Genomic DNA, 16,585 nt, shown 5'->3' on the forward strand with positions numbered 1-16,585 from the left:
ACGACTATTTAATCTCATGTTTATGTGGGTTTTGTTCTGGACTTGATTTTGTTTTTTTCTCGAGGGACTTTCTGTCAGGCAAAAATCGCTGTTAAAATACCTTAGCTAGTTTTTTCTTGCGTCTATCATGATTAAGTGCAACTTTATCTATTTGTGCATTTTTATGGAGATGCAGCTCTTAAATGTCATTCATAGAAGTCTTAAAAAGTCTTACATTTGAGTTGGTGAAACCTGCAGAACGCCTGAAAACATGAAGCCACATTTTGACTGACTTGGTGCACACACACTAGGAAAGAGAGACGCTTTAAAGGGATTGTTGATCTGGTTTCAGATGGAGCTCCAGGAATCCCAGTTGGCCAGGGTCCTGTTGGCTGCCGGGCTTCCCAGTCAGATGCACTCCAGGCTGGGCTCTGGAAGCAACTCCAGTCCTTGTACCCCTGCCATGCAGAGAGCTCACTTCAGCCATGTACGTACGCACATCCACACACAAGAATTTTGTGGCTTTAAGTGGTCATGTATTTAGACTAAACTTTATAAATAATCAACACAGAATGCCAACCTCATCTCCTGCCGCGACGCCCCTCACAGCAGCTCAATGTCAGACATGGCCGTCTCCCCGCTGTCCCCATTCTCCCCCGTATCCCCGACCGAGGACGTCTTCTGGGACTTCGAGGCCCCGCCTAAAGTGAGTATCGTCTGCCGTCGGCTCTCCAGCGACGCAGTCAGGGTTTCCTCGCCAGCAGGTCCGGCGGCCGGCCACCTCCAATGAGCCGTAAAACCCAACAGATGTGGGTTTTGTTTTGTTCCGCCGGCCGTCACGAGAACAGGAAGTCGTCGTGTTTTGGAACGCCAGTCACAGAATGTCATTTGCATCACACGGGCCCCGTCGAATGCGTTGTGCGTCTCGTGTTCCAGTCATACAGCAATCAGGAAATGGCGCCCACAGGACGGGTTTGGTGTAATTTAGCTGCGAACTCTCGCACTGTAAAACAAACCACATCATTCACTTTTGTCTCCCACCCCAGTATGTGGTTTACAAATACAGCTTTGTACAAAGACACCAACCAAACTCTATAAGGAGATGATAAATAAACTAATAACTGCAACAGGGAGCCCTCGGCTGCTGTGTTGCTGAACTAAGGGGAGCGCATATGGAGCCGATGGAGCGTTTAATAAGTCAATGCTCTCTCTTACAGCGTGGATGTTGTGCAAAACCAGCAGCAGGGTTATGAAAACACTTTCTTCAGGGGGATCAGCTGCATAAAGAATCCTAAAAGTCTAAAGTGAAACAATTTAGCAGCTGAACAGTCTTCTGCTCCTGCCTTGAAGACATTCTCACAAAATCCCCACTAAAGCGTTTTGTAATCTTCAACAACAAAGAAAAGAAGTGTCGCTCTAACCTGAATGTGTAGTTGGAGACACAACAGAAAATACCGTATTTCCTTTGTGTGTGTGTGTGTGTGTGTAGGACACAGGCAACCCGTAAGAGGGATTATAGGTATTCCCACAGCTCTTTTCCTGCACTGTCAGGCGTGTCTTCCTCTTTGTTAGCGTGTCATGTGACCCAGGACGCAGGCAGTCAGAAGGTCGCCAGCTGTTGGCTCGGATAGACAATTTTATTGAAATCTGAAGCTGAAAGTAGGTTGTTTTAAATAATAATATAATTTGATGTATTTTACATGGCAGACCAACACAGTCGTTCATACCTTCCATAACCTGGGAGGTATTTCAATACAATTTTTTTTTTTACTAACATAGATCTGAAAAGTGTGGTGTGCCTTCGTTTTCAGACCTCAAAGTCAATATTTTGTGCGACCAAAAATTCTAAATCTCATTGTACAGTTTTTTTTTGGTTTAGGACCAAAAAGGCTGTATGGAGGCTGCAAAAAGAGATTTTGAATTGAGCTCCTCGTGCTAAAGGAAGGAAACCACCCAGAATAATACTGCCAAGAATATGTTTTGTGGTGAGGCTGGTTGAGTTCGCAGTGATGTGGAATGCTGATGTGTTTTTTTTTCCACATATAATTTTGGTCTCATTTTACCACACAATCTTTTTCTATGTTATTTTTCTAAATCATGAAAAAAAAGATGCCGCAGGTTGCAAACCCCCTGGTTTAGGATCTACATGTGCTGCAGAAATTTGTTTTTACTTTTTTTTTTTGTTTTCATTAAACCTTAATATACAAATTTTAAAAAAATGGAAAAAAACGAACATTAAAAATTTATAAAGCGCAAACAATTTGGCAAAATGCAGTCGGTAATTCCACAAACCGTAGATTTTCTCTACATGATTTTCCTGTGACCAGTTTGTGGACTTTGCTTTTCTATCTTCCAGGTCCCAGAACGCACAACTTCAAAATTTTACTGCAGAGAGCTGGTGATGGGACACAAGAGGACGGCTTCCAGGTAAAGCTCCACTTTATGATTTCCTGAAGCAAGATATAAATATATTTAAATTTGGTAGCACCTATCCTCCTGTTGCTAGATTTCTCTGTGATTGTTCAACGTGACCCGCTCACTGAACACTTGCTAACTCACTGTATGCTGTACATTTCCTGGCTTGGAAATCAGAATTTCTGATTTCTGGAGCACAGAATGACTGCTAATGTTGCTTCAATGTTAGAGATAAGAAAGCTCTTTGTTTTCTGAAAGCTAAATGAATTTTTTAATATTATTTCTGTCAGCATTAGCTTTGCTCATTTGGAACGGTGATTAAAAATAACTTCCAGAAGCAGATTTAATAGTCGTTTTTGTTATTTGTTGTTGGTACATTAGTATTCCTTTCATTTACAGATGCTTTTCATAAAATAAGGGTAAAACATGTGGCTAGCTAGTCATTGAAAGATTGAAGCTTTAGCTTCTACAAAATTTACTTCAATTGGCTTTAGATAGAGCAGTGTCTAATTATGAAATGACCTGTCCACCAAGGATTGTTCATTTCTTCAATCCTTTTCATTAAATCGCCAAATCTTTTCATTTGTCATTTAATGTATTTTTGGGAAAAGGTTTAATTTGCTCTCATGCCATATGCTTATTGTCCACTTTATTAGGTGCATCTAGTTTGCCTTCAGAACAGCTTTGATTCTTTGTGGCGTAGATTCAGGAAGTTGTCAGAATGTCACCGCTGAAATCAGGATTTGTTTTTGTCCAATCTCTGAGTCTCTGCTTCAGTAAGTGGTTATTTCAGCTTCCGCTTCCTGTCTCTCAACTCGGACCACTTTGCCCATTTCCCTCTGGCACTGTAAGGCATTTTTCTCCTTTCGACGGGCTCTCACTAAACATCTTCTCCTTTTTGGACCCATTCTCTATAAGCCTGAGCGAAGGCAGCATGTGAAAATGGCAGTATATCAGCACTAACTCAGATCAGCTCGCCATGTTCAGTGGCCCTTTGTTTGAACCTCTGTAATCCTTAAAAAAGCTTGAGTTTCAGTAAGATGTTTTCAAGGTTTGGAAAGTTCTTAATTCCTGTACAAAGTAGTGAAAGTGCTTAATATTTTATTTGTACAGCATTGTAATAAAGTAGAAATAAACTTTTAGGAGAAAAGCCGCCTTAGAGAAAGTCAAGTGATTATTTATATTGCGTTTAAGCATTTCATTTGAGCAGGAAGGTAATTTACCTTAACTCAAACCAAATTGTTAAATGAATTAAATATTTATTTATTATTCCTTTTGGCTCAATGACTTCTGGTCTGTGTAACTGGAACAATGGTGGTCTTATTTTATATTATATTATATATTTATATTTTTGTTAAAGGAGGAGTATTGTGTAAAATCCCCTTTTTGAGCTTTACACCATTTTTTAAAATAATGTTATTCCCTCATCGAAATTATAAAAGTTCCTTCAGACTAGCCAGCAGCAATTAGCAAACACCTGGTGAATCTGCTCATCAGCTGAGCTCATTACAGGGGCGACTTCTCAGTGAGACGCTGGTAAAACATTTAACGGTTGATGGAGGAGCCGTGTTGTGACGACTTCCTGAAGGAGTTTTTAAAGAGACAGAGGCCCAATTTCAAGGCGTTAAATTACAAAGTCAAGCTTCTTTTCAGTCATATTTTATATTTAAAGCATTTTTATGACAACTGAAGGTAATATGGTGACTTAGTTGTGCTAAAAAATTCCAATATGTGACTGGAAAACACATAATACCGTCCCTTTAAACCAGTGTCTTGTTCTGGCACCAGTCAGATGTGTGAGAGAGACCTTCCAATACAAGATTTAAAAAAATATATATTTTAGTTTTCCTCGTCTCTGCTCTAGCATGTGAAATACTATATGACCTAATTACTATTAGTTCCAGATATAATATGCATGCTGTATATTTTAATTATTTAACTGCCTTTTATTTCATTTACTTTGGACTGTATTTATTATGAGGCCATATATCACATCGCAGCTCATATCTTTGCTCCCCCTTCGCCTCCCATTGAGAGCAGCTGGCCATGAGCAGATCCAGATCAGTTTAGCCGGGATGATTGCCGTGAATTAGATGAAAATAACAGTGAGGAAATGGGGGCTCTGCAGTGACAGCGTGAAGGATTTGTTTTAGATTGTGACACAGATGTTGATCGTAACTTTTCTTCTGCCCTCCCTCCACCCCACGCTCCCGTTTCTCTCTGCCTGGTGCGTGTCTCCGTCGCCATCTAGTGGCAGTCCGGTGTCGGTGGCAGACCGCAGCGGAAGATCTTCGTCTCAAGGAGGATGCTCGAGCAGCAACCACCCAGGTGCGTGCTGTCCAGATATGCTGCTCTGTACTGTCTTCAAATGAGAAATTTTGATTTGTGGGTCTTTTTTTTTAAGGTAAATTAAAATAGAATTATGTCTATTGGACTAGATTAACTCTGTGTTTGTATTTGAGTAAGTAGTGATTCTTATGCAGTCTTAAGCATTATGGATTTCATCATTTTGAGTTTCCAGGCTATATTTCTTGTTTTATTGTCTACTAAAAGACAAAAAATATACATTCATGTAAAGTAAACTGCATTATTGGTTGCGTTATTAGTATATAGATTCTGCTATTGTTGATTTCCACATCATAGCCCAGGTTTCTAGTCCAACACGTTAGTTTCTTTCTTTGTTTTTGACACTTTAAATACACACAGAACAAAAAAGTGCAATTTTACAGCATATTTATTCTCTCCAATCTCTCAAATCAAAGTTTAAACCTGTGGTTCTGGTCTCGACACCGAAGCATCAGCACTTATAGAGTTTTTGACATTTTTAACACATACACACTATTTTCTTCAGTTCTTTTTTGTAATATTTAATACATAGATGTTTCTTTCCTCGCTGTTTGTGAAACCAGACCAAACTTCTCGCTTCAGCTCAGTTAGATTTACCAATGCATGTGAACGTCTGGTTTCGACAAAATGACGGCTTATTTACTCGATATCCACTCTTTCTGAGCTTTTCACACATTCCCTGTGCATAATATCAGACTTTTGTCCGACAGCTGTGGTTGACATCTGTGTGCAGCTTAGAAACGAAGCGCTGTGATTGGCTGAGTGTCATAGCATCCCAACCTCATAAAGAGAAATGTTTGTTGTTGTTGGAAATCCCACAGAAGCCCGATCTCTGTGGAATCTGTAACCAGACATAGCAAAACAAAGAAACAAAACAAATATCTTGTCTTCCTCGCTCACTGACTTCACACTGAATGGCTTACGAATTTGCCTCCAACTGGTGTCAGAGTTCACAAACTTCTGCACAGAGCCTGTATTTCATGTAGAATAATCTGCGCCACATTTAAAACACTGCAAAAACACAAAATCTTACCAAGTAATTTTGGTTTAGTTCTAGTCCAAATATTTTAACATACTTGAATTAAGGTAAAACTAATTTATAAGTGTCTTTTCAGCAAGATTTCAGGTTGTTTTATGTCAATAATTACTTAATATTGATGAAAAAGCACTTTCTTTCTTTGTTCTATATTTTCTATTTGAACAATAAAGTTTCTTAGGGGATAAAAAGACCAAACGTGAAGAAAGAAAACGTAGACGCTGCGTAAACAGTCTTCATATATTTCGAAATATGATCATAAATAGAAACATCAAACTTCTTTACATTTAGTTGTTAGTTGTCAAACTTTATCCAACTGAAAATGTTGAAACAACAATGTTGGAGCTTTGGAATTTATCTGGACAAATTAATTGAGGGGAAGCTGAGTGTGCAAAGCATTTTCAGAGTTAACGAAAACGCTACTGCTCTAAACAAAAGCATTAGGTGTGTTCTCAGCTCATTTAAAACTGCTCACTGGTACTGAAAACGCCTGTCTTTGAGGCATCTTCACTCAGTAACAACTTCCACACTGAGGAGTGTTGCTGTTCGATCCACCTGGTAGTAGCATGGTGCATTATGTGGTTTGAAAAAAAAAAATCTGATTTTTCAGTTTCCATTTTTCCGGTCACTCATCAAGCTGAATAATCCTCCAGATCCAGATCTGATTCTTAGTTGAACTACTGTAAATTTGGAGTTTTGACAACTAAAGTCAGTGTGTGTGTTTCAGGCCTGCTCAAGGTTGAAAGTCCTCTGCTGCAGCACCGCCTGCAGCAGCACAGGAAGACCGACAGTACATCCAGCGGACATGCACAAGTAAATAACCCCTTGTTGTTCTTAGATCTTGCTATTTAGGTTTGATGTTTATAAAGTGGAAATGTGTTTAAGACTAAAGAACAAAAAAAAAAGTTGTAGTTTTATTATCATGCAAACCAAATGTAAATTCTTTGCTTGTTGTAATCAGCTAGCTTGTTATTTTAGTCATGTTTCAAGCTTCGTCTGTGACTTCTTCTTTGCCATTCTGACTCGCCTGTTTTCATTCCACAAAGGGAGTAAAAGCTGCTCTGGGGCGGCGTAACAAGGCCACCGAATATTCCTCGTCCAGTGACGAGTTTGGCAGCAGCGACGATGAGGAAAGAACCAGGTGAAAGGCTGCAGGATTTGATATTTCTGAGAAAGTTCGACTCCAAGAAGTGCCATCCATGGCTTTTTGGAGTGCCTGATTTAATTGTTGATCATGTTTCGATTGATTCATTTAACCACTTCCTTTCACGTGGTTCTGAAATGCCTGCCTCTGTCCTTCAAGGCCCGGACTGTGCAACGGAAAAGGGAAGTACTTCAGAGGAATCCCCGACGGCATTGTCCTGCAACCCCACCACAATCTTAACCAGGTAGCTAGAACACAACGATGTACTCCCTTTTCTGGGATTATCCAGCCGTCTGACGTTTTTCACGGTTTCACAGAAGTCCTGGTTGGGATCCGACGACACCTACCTGCTGCCGGACCTCCTGCAGAAAACCTCCAGTCCGGCGCACAACGCTCTCAGCCAGCACTGCACACGAGTACTGAACTACTCGCTTTCACCCACAGCTCCCGGATCCCCGACTCTGCAGGATCTGCATGTGAGCTCAGTCAAACTAACGTGGCCCTGAAGTGCAAACCACATCAACTAATCACTTTGAAAAACACAACAGCATATTCAAAAACACATTAAGCACAACTACAAGTTAAGAAGACACAACTGAAGAAGTAGGTCTTGGTAGGAAATCCAAGACATCACTGATTGATGAACCAAAGTTATTCTGGCTTTAGCTCTTTTGTTAAAAATTTGTTACCAGTGGTGCAAATGTAGCTAATATATCCAAGAATAACCAGGACAGGTAGTGGACAGGACTTAGCACTGTGACTGTCTTTGCTTATCTAAAGAGAGCAAATGCCAATGCAATTTTTTTGTCTGTAATGTTGCTAAATATAGCACTGACTTGGCAACTAAGGGGTGAATATTGTTAATTGTAAATGGTCAGACCTGACGTGTTGGGCTGGCCTGTCAGTCAAACCTCTCACTGCAGACCACCAGAGGACAGGGACTGATTTATAAACCTTTGCTGATGAAGATAAGATTATGGGATAAGATGGGCTTCACATGTAAGTATCGGCCGATCATGACCCCCCAAAATTAAGGAAATCGGTGCCCAGAAATCAACTGGTCGATAAATCAGTTGGCTAATAAATGTATCCCCTTATACATGTACATAACGTAAACAGCACTGCCAGAGATGCAATAAGTTTATAGCAGGTGTGTGAATGATCTAATGGTCAGGCTGCTGATTGCAGCCAGTCCACTTTGTCACCAGAACTAGAGGACCCCAAAACCACATTTTGATTAAGCTTGGGCCAGCCCTGACTTGGTGAATTGTTGAAGGGGTGGCACTTCAGGGGCACCATATTTTTCTGACAAATTTTGATTCTATATTTTTGCCATTCATTTCTCGTGGAGTAAATGGATAAATAACAGCAGTGGGAATAAAGTTCTAGATGATATTGTTGTCTGATTCTGATAGATCTGAAAAGTACTAACTGTTTAGGGGTTTCTTTGGTATTTGAATTACACAATGTGTGGCATCACTTTCATTCATCCACCAGAGGGCAGCAGTGGTGTAATAATACCAATTCAGTAATGACAAAAGTTTTCCAAATTTTTATGTAGCGTTAACATTGTTGAATCAATGTAACTGTGTTTATTTTTACTTCAAATTATTTTACATCCTTTTGAAAAAAAAAATTATTTCAACAGAATAGGAAGCAGAAAATAATAGAATTAGCTTCTTGTCTTTAAAGCCATGGGTAGTTTGTATCTAACCTTCTGTTATAGCTAAACAGTTCAAGAGATTCACAATTTGAATGTGTTGCTTTTCCAACCAGCCTGTTGGCAGTCCGTCTGGAAAAAGCACCTGCTCTTCTTCCTCTTTGTCCTTCATCGACCCAAGACTGATCCCCATATCATCCCCTCCACAGAGTCCAAGTAAGTTTATACCAGAAGTTTACGTACACTAAGTAAAAGGACACATACAGTTTAGAAGTTTGTCTGAAGTTAAATCAGACCAATAGTCTATTGTTTCAGGTCAGGTAGGATGACCAAAATTATTTCTGTTTGCTCAGTACCGCAATAATATATTGAAAGAGAACATGTGTCAGAAGTTTCCAGACATTTCTTCAGTATTTGGTACCGTTGGCTTTGACCGGTAGCACTTGGGTCAGACATCTTAGGTTTCTTTCCACAAGATGGTCACAATGGTTTGCTGGAGTTCTGGCCAGTCCTTTGGGTTACTGTCCATTTGGAAGTCCCATGCAGTGGTGGACACACTTCCGTTAATGTGCTACTAGCCGTCGTTCTAGCTAACTTTGAAAACACTTAGCACACCAAGTTTTCCCTTACTTAGCTTTTCCAGCTAAATTATAAAACTTCATTCAAACTTTTGCCACCCTCTTACTTGTGTCGCCAGGCTTGCAAGCATCCACATTTTGTACACAGTTCCACGTTAGTTTCATCCAAAAATAAAGATCTTTGTCGCTGATCGCCCTTTCTGGCTATGTCAGTATAGGAAATGTTTTACTGTATATAATGACATTGTCTTACTAGCTGCAGCATACATTTCCACCTTTTTAAATTTTGTCCCTCTACAGAAACCTCTGGTCAATTTTGTTGCAGCATTAATTATGCTTGACTATGTCTCATAAAATCTACATCAAATACAACAAAGGCTATGGTTGTAATGTTGTAAAAAGTCTTGAAGTGGAATGAATATATATCTATTTTTTTAAAGTAGCAAAAGTCACTGGATGTGGAATATTAGATACTTGTGTAAACATTTAAAAGAATGCGAAACTCAGGTGTATGTTTCATGTCTGATTGTGCAGCAGGTATGAAGGGTGAGCCGCTAAAGAGGGAATTTCACAGAAAGGGCTCCGTGGTGAACGTCAACCCCACCAACATACGACCGCAGAGCGACACTCCGGAGATCCGCAAATACAAGAAGAAGTTCAACGCTGAGGTCCTGTGTGCCGGACTATGGGGTTTGTAGCTTTTTCATGCATTAAATATGCAATTCTCTGCTTTTATGGGGCAAACTCATCTTGAATTTAGCCTCTTCCACTTTGTTCTTTTGCTTTGGCCACCATATGTTAATCACGGGACTGCTCTCGTGTCTGTCTGCAAGTTGAACAATGTGTGTGTTGGGTCCTGCAGGTGTGAACTTGTTAGTGGGGACGGAAAACGGCCTGTGGTTGCTGGATCGGAGCGGCCAAGGGAAGGTCTACTCGCTCATCAGCAGACGAAGGTTTCAGCAGATGGATGTGCTGGAGGGACTTAATGTCCTGATTACGATATCAGGTACGCCAGCCTGGTTCTTAGAGAACGACGGCTCTGTTATTAGAAGTGCCGCTGTTCAACACGCATTGAACAAACACCTGTTTCTGAACGTGTTGACGTTGTTTCTTGCTACTTTGTGACTATCTTTTAAATCGTGCAGGCAAAAAGAACAAGCTGCGTCTGTACTACCTGTCCTGGTTAAGGAACAAGATACTCCACAACGACCCAGACGTGGAGAAGAGGCAAGGCTGGACCTCAGTAGGTGACCTGGAGGGTTGCGTACACTATAAAGTGGGTAAGTGAACACTGCAGTGACATGTTGAGGGGAAACATGCCCAAATATAGAGTTCCCCCACCATGTGGAACTCCATATATGGGCAAAAACTACTTCTCTATCTCACTCTGAAACATGGCGGTGGTGGAGTCATGCTGTGGGAGAGCTTTTCTTTTCAAGCAGACAGAGAAGCTGTTGGGAGATGATGAATGAAGCTTCATATAGGACGATGTTGGGAGGAGAAATGAAAACAGGAGGATTGATTTCAATGTGAAGGTTCCAGAGTGAAAGAAAAAGACAAAAAAAGGAGCTGTAAAATATTTAAAAGCACTCGAAGTAAAGCAATGAAATTTTTAATTTACATAGCAATTTTAATAAGAACAATTCTGAGCCATGTATTAATATTAATCATCTCCACTTATTGTGTCTCTAGTCTGTAAGTTGTCTTGCGAAATCGAAGCAACATTATTGTGGGAAAAAAAATTTAATTGACCAAAATAATAAATAAAGCTAATAAAATAATAATTTTTTAAAAACGCATATTACTTTAATGGAAGCACATGCATGTGTGACAATGGTGTAGTTAAACTCCTCATCTTAATCCAGAAAATTGGACACAAAATGGTAAATGTAGAAGATTTTCTTGTAGTAAATAAATATTTGTAACAATCACTGCTGTAAATTATTTGTCACTTTAATCGCTTGATAAACTAGTTCTTCCATTTATATGGAACGACTGTGGTATGAGGATGCTCAATAGCATAGCACACCACACCGTTTACATTTCTTTTTTTAACTATGATTATTCAAGAAATGTTTGTACTTTGTGTTTTCCTGTCACATAAAATCTCATCGAAGCTCAAAAAGTAGAGGTATGAGCATGTTATTTTTTTTTTCCCCTTCCTTTTTCAGTGCGATATGAGAAGATCAAGTTCTTGGTGATTGCGTTGAAGAACGCGGTGGAGGTGTACGCCTGGGCTCCCAAACCCTACCACAAGTTCATGGCCTTCAAGGTTTGTATCATTAAAAAAAATTAATAACTTTTCATTTTTGATTCATTCTTGGAGTCAAAGATTGAATCTCAGTTATTTGATCAGATGAACAACACTCCTTTTTTTTTTTAATTTTTTGTCATATTATTTGAACTAAAAGTCAGCAGCTAACCACGCTATCCACCGTCATCTTTGTACCCTCTACGGCTGGTAGAAAACCTAGCAGGGTCACTTCCTCATCGAGAGAACGAGCCTCACATGCAGAGCTGTGTCCCGTTTATTCCTGTCCTCTGGGACCTGAGCTACTTTTCCTCCTGTAGCCTCGTAGTTTAACCCTCTCTCCTCAGAAACATCCAAAAATATACTTTGTGCAAGAGACGGCATGACCGTCTTTATGTGTCGCTCAGCTGTTGGTTAAGTGGGAAAAGGATAAATCAAGATGGATTGCATATCTTTATTCATTCATTCATGTACTCCTCTTTGTGTTCAGTCCTTCAGGTCCCTGCCTCAGAAACCGCTGTCTGTCGACCTGACCGTGGAGGAAGGTCAAAGGTTAAAGGTCATCTACGGCTCATTGTCTGGTTTCCACGCCATCGATGTAGACTCCGGAACTCCGTACGACCTCTACCTGCCTACGCACGTAAGCGCCTGCGCCGCTCTCGACAGGGTTCTGACCGCTTGTCCACACTGCAAACACAAACTCTGGCTGTCTACATTAAAATCCTTAGGAAATACATTCAAGGTTTTTGTTATAAAGAGCCAAAATGTAGGGAGAAAAAAAATCAACGTATATTGATCAGCCTCTTATTAAACAAAGCAAATGCAGGCTATCGATAATTTGAGTAATCCATTAATCTGATTTTAAAAATGACACATTCTGCAAATTTTTAATGAAAGTATTTGTAGCAAAGGATGCACAAATCAATAACTGGATGACCAAAGGCGCTTAGTAGGCAAAATCTTTTACAGAAATTAGTTGAAGCTAAAACTCAGATACACTGGCTGGAACATTGTTACAAAGAAAGTTTTTTTTTTTTTTTCATTAATCTTAGAACACACAATGTGTAAATTTTGTTGAGTTTTGGCTTAATTACTGCCATCAGAATGAATCTGTATACTCTAACTATTTATCAGTTGTTAAATTAGTTGACGATTATTTGGATTCATCTAGATGAAAGCTAAGCTTTAGTTCTGACCCCCTGACGTTGCTTCATATTTATGGATTTGGCATTTCCCACAGATTCTCTATTATTTTAGGATCTAGAAACCTTTAGATCGACTCATCACCTCAAACTCAAGAGCTGCTTCTCAAACTCCTCTAGAGCCTCTTGCTGCTGCTGACATGCTCTATAAATGTGACTTGTGTTAAAGGAGCATACCCAAAATCTGTCACTACCTAAAAACAATCTAAGAAGTTATCCTGTTCAAACCAACATCCAGTCATGTGTTTCACGTCGTTGTGCTCCAGATGAGGCTTAAGTTCACTATAAATTAAAGGTAGAACACACAAATTCCTCTTCAACATCGAGTGCAGATGCTGGTGTAAATTCTGTCATCCAGGAAATGAGAAGAAAAAGCCTTTAAGCTCAGCACAGTGCAGCCAGAAAGCAGACCATAACGGGAACCAGGGTTGGTTCTGACCCAACGTCCTGGCACTGGTTTGCACCAACTCTGGCTTTGGTCCACTGATTGTTGGATTCTTTCGAGCAGCGATTATATTTCTGTCCCCACCCGTCTTATTTCCATCCCTGCTTTCTGCGTCTCCGGTGTGAATCTCTGGAGAAGTGAAGCTCCACCTCCTACTCACCGTCTACTGATGTTAGTCACTGTTGTTGTTTACTTCTCCTGCTGTCCTCCTGCTCTCCTCTGCAGCCTGTGGAGCCGCCAGATCCTCTCCGTCTGTCATATCATTGCTCTGTTGACACTGGTTTCAACATCCGTTGTTAATAAGCTTGCCATAATAAGAAATAAATCAGTGTAACTGCATGATGAATTAAAATGAGCCTGGAAAGCCGCCATTTTGAGGAACGCCATCAAACATTTGACTCCCAATACAGAGTTGTTAGTCTGCACTGCCTTTCCTTCTTGCCTGTTATTTGTTTTTTAAATACAATTTTCGTTACAGAGACTTCATAATCATTTTGAATTCTTGTTTTGTTTGCTTTATTTTGGATCTTTGAAATCGTTTCCAGTGTTAAATGTTCTTTAGAAATGAAAGTTTGTTTGATCCTTCTGCGTTATTATTATATTAGTTACAAAAGGTGTCGAAATGACAATATTATCGTTTATCGCAATAATCCTCAGGAGAATTTATTGTCTCCTCCAGCATTGGTCGTACACCAGTCATTATTCCTACTGCCTGGTCTCTGGTCTAGTTTATACAACATGCAGGGTTTTGTTAACAGTAACAGTTATGAAGCAGTCTATGGCTGAAACACGGGAGACGTTTCAGACTTTAAGAAGCTTTCTTACATTTCTGCAAACCAGTTTGTGCCGAATGTGAAGAAACGCCCTCCGCTTGGGAAGCCTCTTTTGTTCTGCTCCTTTTTCCCCCGTTCCTCTGCTGCATGTGGGCACATAAAGCTGACGGTAGACGATGGTGACTCATGGCTACATTTAGACTCAACACATCCTATTAAGCAGGTTTTTTTGTTTGTTTGTTTCAGCAACATTTAAAGTCACGCTGTAAGGAGATAGAGGCAGACATTGTTTTATCTTATGGGTTTGTCCACATCATTAAAAAGTTCTAAATTCATGTATTTGAAAGTGAAGGTCTTAAAATGCTCTAAATTCACTTAAAAAAGAAATGTGGGGCTCACAGCTCTTAAACTTTTATCTTGGTAGGACTATTTAATCTCTTGTATTCTGTTTGTTGTTTTTTGTGAGACTTTTTTGTGTTTGAGTCACACTCAGATGTACCTTCACTGCGTTTTGTGACTTGAGACGGTTCAAGCTACTGCTAACTAGCTGCCAATGTAGACACGAGACATGATGCTGTTTACACCTGCATATGCAGGATCCAGGGCAAAAAGGATTCTTTCAGTTTCGGACATTTTCCATTAACTAAACAAAGCATGGAGATCAGGGGTGAAAGACTCATTTTTGTTTTGGGCCAAATCAAAATCATGAACGCTCTTAAAGGGCCAGTTGTGCCAGAATGTATTGATAACACCTGTCCACAAACCTTTAAGGTATCAATGAATTCTTAAAATCAAATAATATTATTGAACATCTTTTCAGTCCCGCCAGGATTTTGTGATTCTTTTTGTGATTCTTTGGCAATAAAAATCAAAGTGTTTGTGGTTCCAATTTGAATTATTTATGACGGTAAATGTCACCAACTAAAGCCGAGGCAGCTGTCTAGTTCAAGTAAGAACGTTTTTGACAATTTTTGAGAAAAATCTGCAATAAACTCCCAATTATGTAATAGCGCAAAAAAAGTGCAGGGATTTGTTGATTTTACATGACGTTCCACAATAGTTCTCTAGAAACTGGAGGTTGATTTGACTGAGAATATAATGTTTAAGCTCACTTAGTGTTTAGTCTAGAATCTAGAGGGCCACAAGAAAAGCTATGGCAGGCCAACTTTGGCCCACGGGCCTTGAGTTTGACACACGTGAGGCAGAAGATGTTGGTATAATTGATTTGGTGCAGGGCGCCACAGCGAAGGGAAAATATCGCAGAAAAGCCGGAACAACTCATATTCTTTTTATGCTACGCACACAGTGGTTTCCGTGGAAACTGACTCACAACAACGCCACTAATGTATTGGGATTGAACACTAAAAAACACTATTCCCACACAAAGACCAGAACGTTCAGTCTTTTAGTTTTATGTAGTTTTTATTGTGGCTAAATGAAACTCCTTCTCTGCTTGTGATCCGTCAGGGACTCGGAGTTTGGGTCACCTTTTCTCTCAGCTAACTTGAAATAAATTCTGCAGCACATCTGCATGTTACACTTGTCATAGTCAAGCTAGCATGACAGACCTGCGTCCCTTGCCCTCGCTCCAAACCTTTCCAGACCTTGTTATCTAGATGCCGACGTGTTGATAATTAATAGTAAAGCACTGCATCCCTTCTACTTTCATAGATCCTGCATAAAATTACAAATTAGCACGTTACGTCGCACAAGCTAATGACTAAAACAGACGGTGGTGATCGTCAGTGAGCAGTTTTTCTGCCCTCCAGCATGGCAATGGAGTTGCGTTTTCTTTTTCACGTCTGTCCTGGGTGAGTTCAAATGCATTTCCAGTTGGCTGGGCAACATTTGTACATTTTTGTGAAGATCTTCAAGTCCATTCATGATGCTCTTAAAAAGTCTTAAATTTGAGTTGGTGAAACCTGCAGAAACCCTGAATGATACTGTGGGGAGACCGAGTGGGCGGCTGGCGCATAAAGCAATCTCTCCCGCTTGAATAATGGATTTGAAGTTGCTCTTCATCTCTTTTCCGTGCCGGAGCGCCCATCCTTCTTCTCTTTGCATCACTGGCTCAGACAAATCTCTTGTCTCCTTTAAAGCCTTCTGAAATCATTCAAGAAGTTCTGAGCTAACAAGTTTAGTTTGATGCAGACGAATTACAGTTTTGTTCCTCAGATAAAAGTTTTCTGTTTTAAAGAGAGGGGGGCGGAGGTTGATAAAAGATGCACTGCAACAGCAACATGTGTGTGCTGCGTACACCCGGTGAGGAGGAATGTCGTCAGTGAAGGGAGAGAGAAGCTCTAAAAATACACCCGCCCTGTCCTCCTTCTGCGATCATTAACTCCGAGTGTCAGTTCTGACCTGCTCTGGCTCCTGTTCACTTCATTTCCTCTCTCTCCCTCCTCTCTGGGTATATTAGGCCAGTCTGCACACACAGCCTACAGCTGGTGCCTTAAACTGCTGCAGCTGCAAACTTCATCTCTCTCTCTGACACACATGCAGAAAAACCTTCACTCTCCCACTTCAGCTTTAAAATCCACTCACTTCCACTTGTTTTTAACACTTCCAACAGGCTCTTCACACGCCTCCACTGTAGCTGCGCAGCCATACGCTGACTTAACCACACACACACACACACCTCCTGGTCTGTGCGCATCCCACTCGCGCCTCCCTGCATCATTCACTCTAAACTGGGATTTGGGTTTCCTCAGTACTATTGAAAGAAATTCATCTAATCACATTGACTCACGCATTGT

At 40.3% G+C, this 16,585-nt stretch overlaps 1 protein-coding gene across 7 annotated transcripts in view; it reads left to right on the top strand.

Annotated features, from left to right (window-relative positions):
- The window catches only part of si:zfos-2326c3.2 (misshapen-like kinase 1), a 62,025-nt gene that overhangs the window by 38,621 nt on the left and 6,819 nt on the right, over positions 1-16,585 (top strand). For 6 of the 7 annotated variants that reach the window (XR_008606248.1, XM_055034141.1, XM_055034148.1 and 3 more), the window contains 14 exons: positions 332-466; positions 551-685; positions 2,336-2,406; positions 4,646-4,722; positions 6,504-6,589; positions 6,823-6,917; positions 7,080-7,164; positions 7,238-7,396; positions 8,697-8,796; positions 9,693-9,848; positions 10,021-10,164; positions 10,304-10,438; positions 11,330-11,430; positions 11,900-12,049. Coding sequence is in view for 6 of the 7 variants with exons in the window: in XM_055034141.1 (XP_054890116.1) it covers positions 332-466; positions 551-685; positions 2,336-2,406; positions 4,646-4,722; positions 6,504-6,589; positions 6,823-6,917; positions 7,080-7,164; positions 7,238-7,396; positions 8,697-8,796; positions 9,693-9,848; positions 10,021-10,164; positions 10,304-10,438; positions 11,330-11,430; positions 11,900-12,049 (1,629 nt within the window). In the remaining variant the exon portion in view is untranslated. The remainder of the gene's footprint in view (positions 1-331; positions 467-550; positions 686-2,335; positions 2,407-4,645; positions 4,723-6,503; positions 6,590-6,822; positions 6,918-7,079; positions 7,165-7,237; positions 7,397-8,696; positions 8,797-9,692; positions 9,849-10,020; positions 10,165-10,303; positions 10,439-11,329; positions 11,431-11,899; positions 12,050-16,585) is intronic. The other variant, XM_055034144.1, reaches the window with a different exon arrangement.

Source organism: Poeciliopsis prolifica, unplaced genomic scaffold (genome assembly GCF_027474105.1).
Source record: "Poeciliopsis prolifica strain line A6 unplaced genomic scaffold, Auburn_PproV2 SCAFFOLD009, whole genome shotgun sequence".
NCBI classification, from domain to species: domain Eukaryota; kingdom Metazoa; phylum Chordata; class Actinopteri; order Cyprinodontiformes; family Poeciliidae; genus Poeciliopsis; species Poeciliopsis prolifica.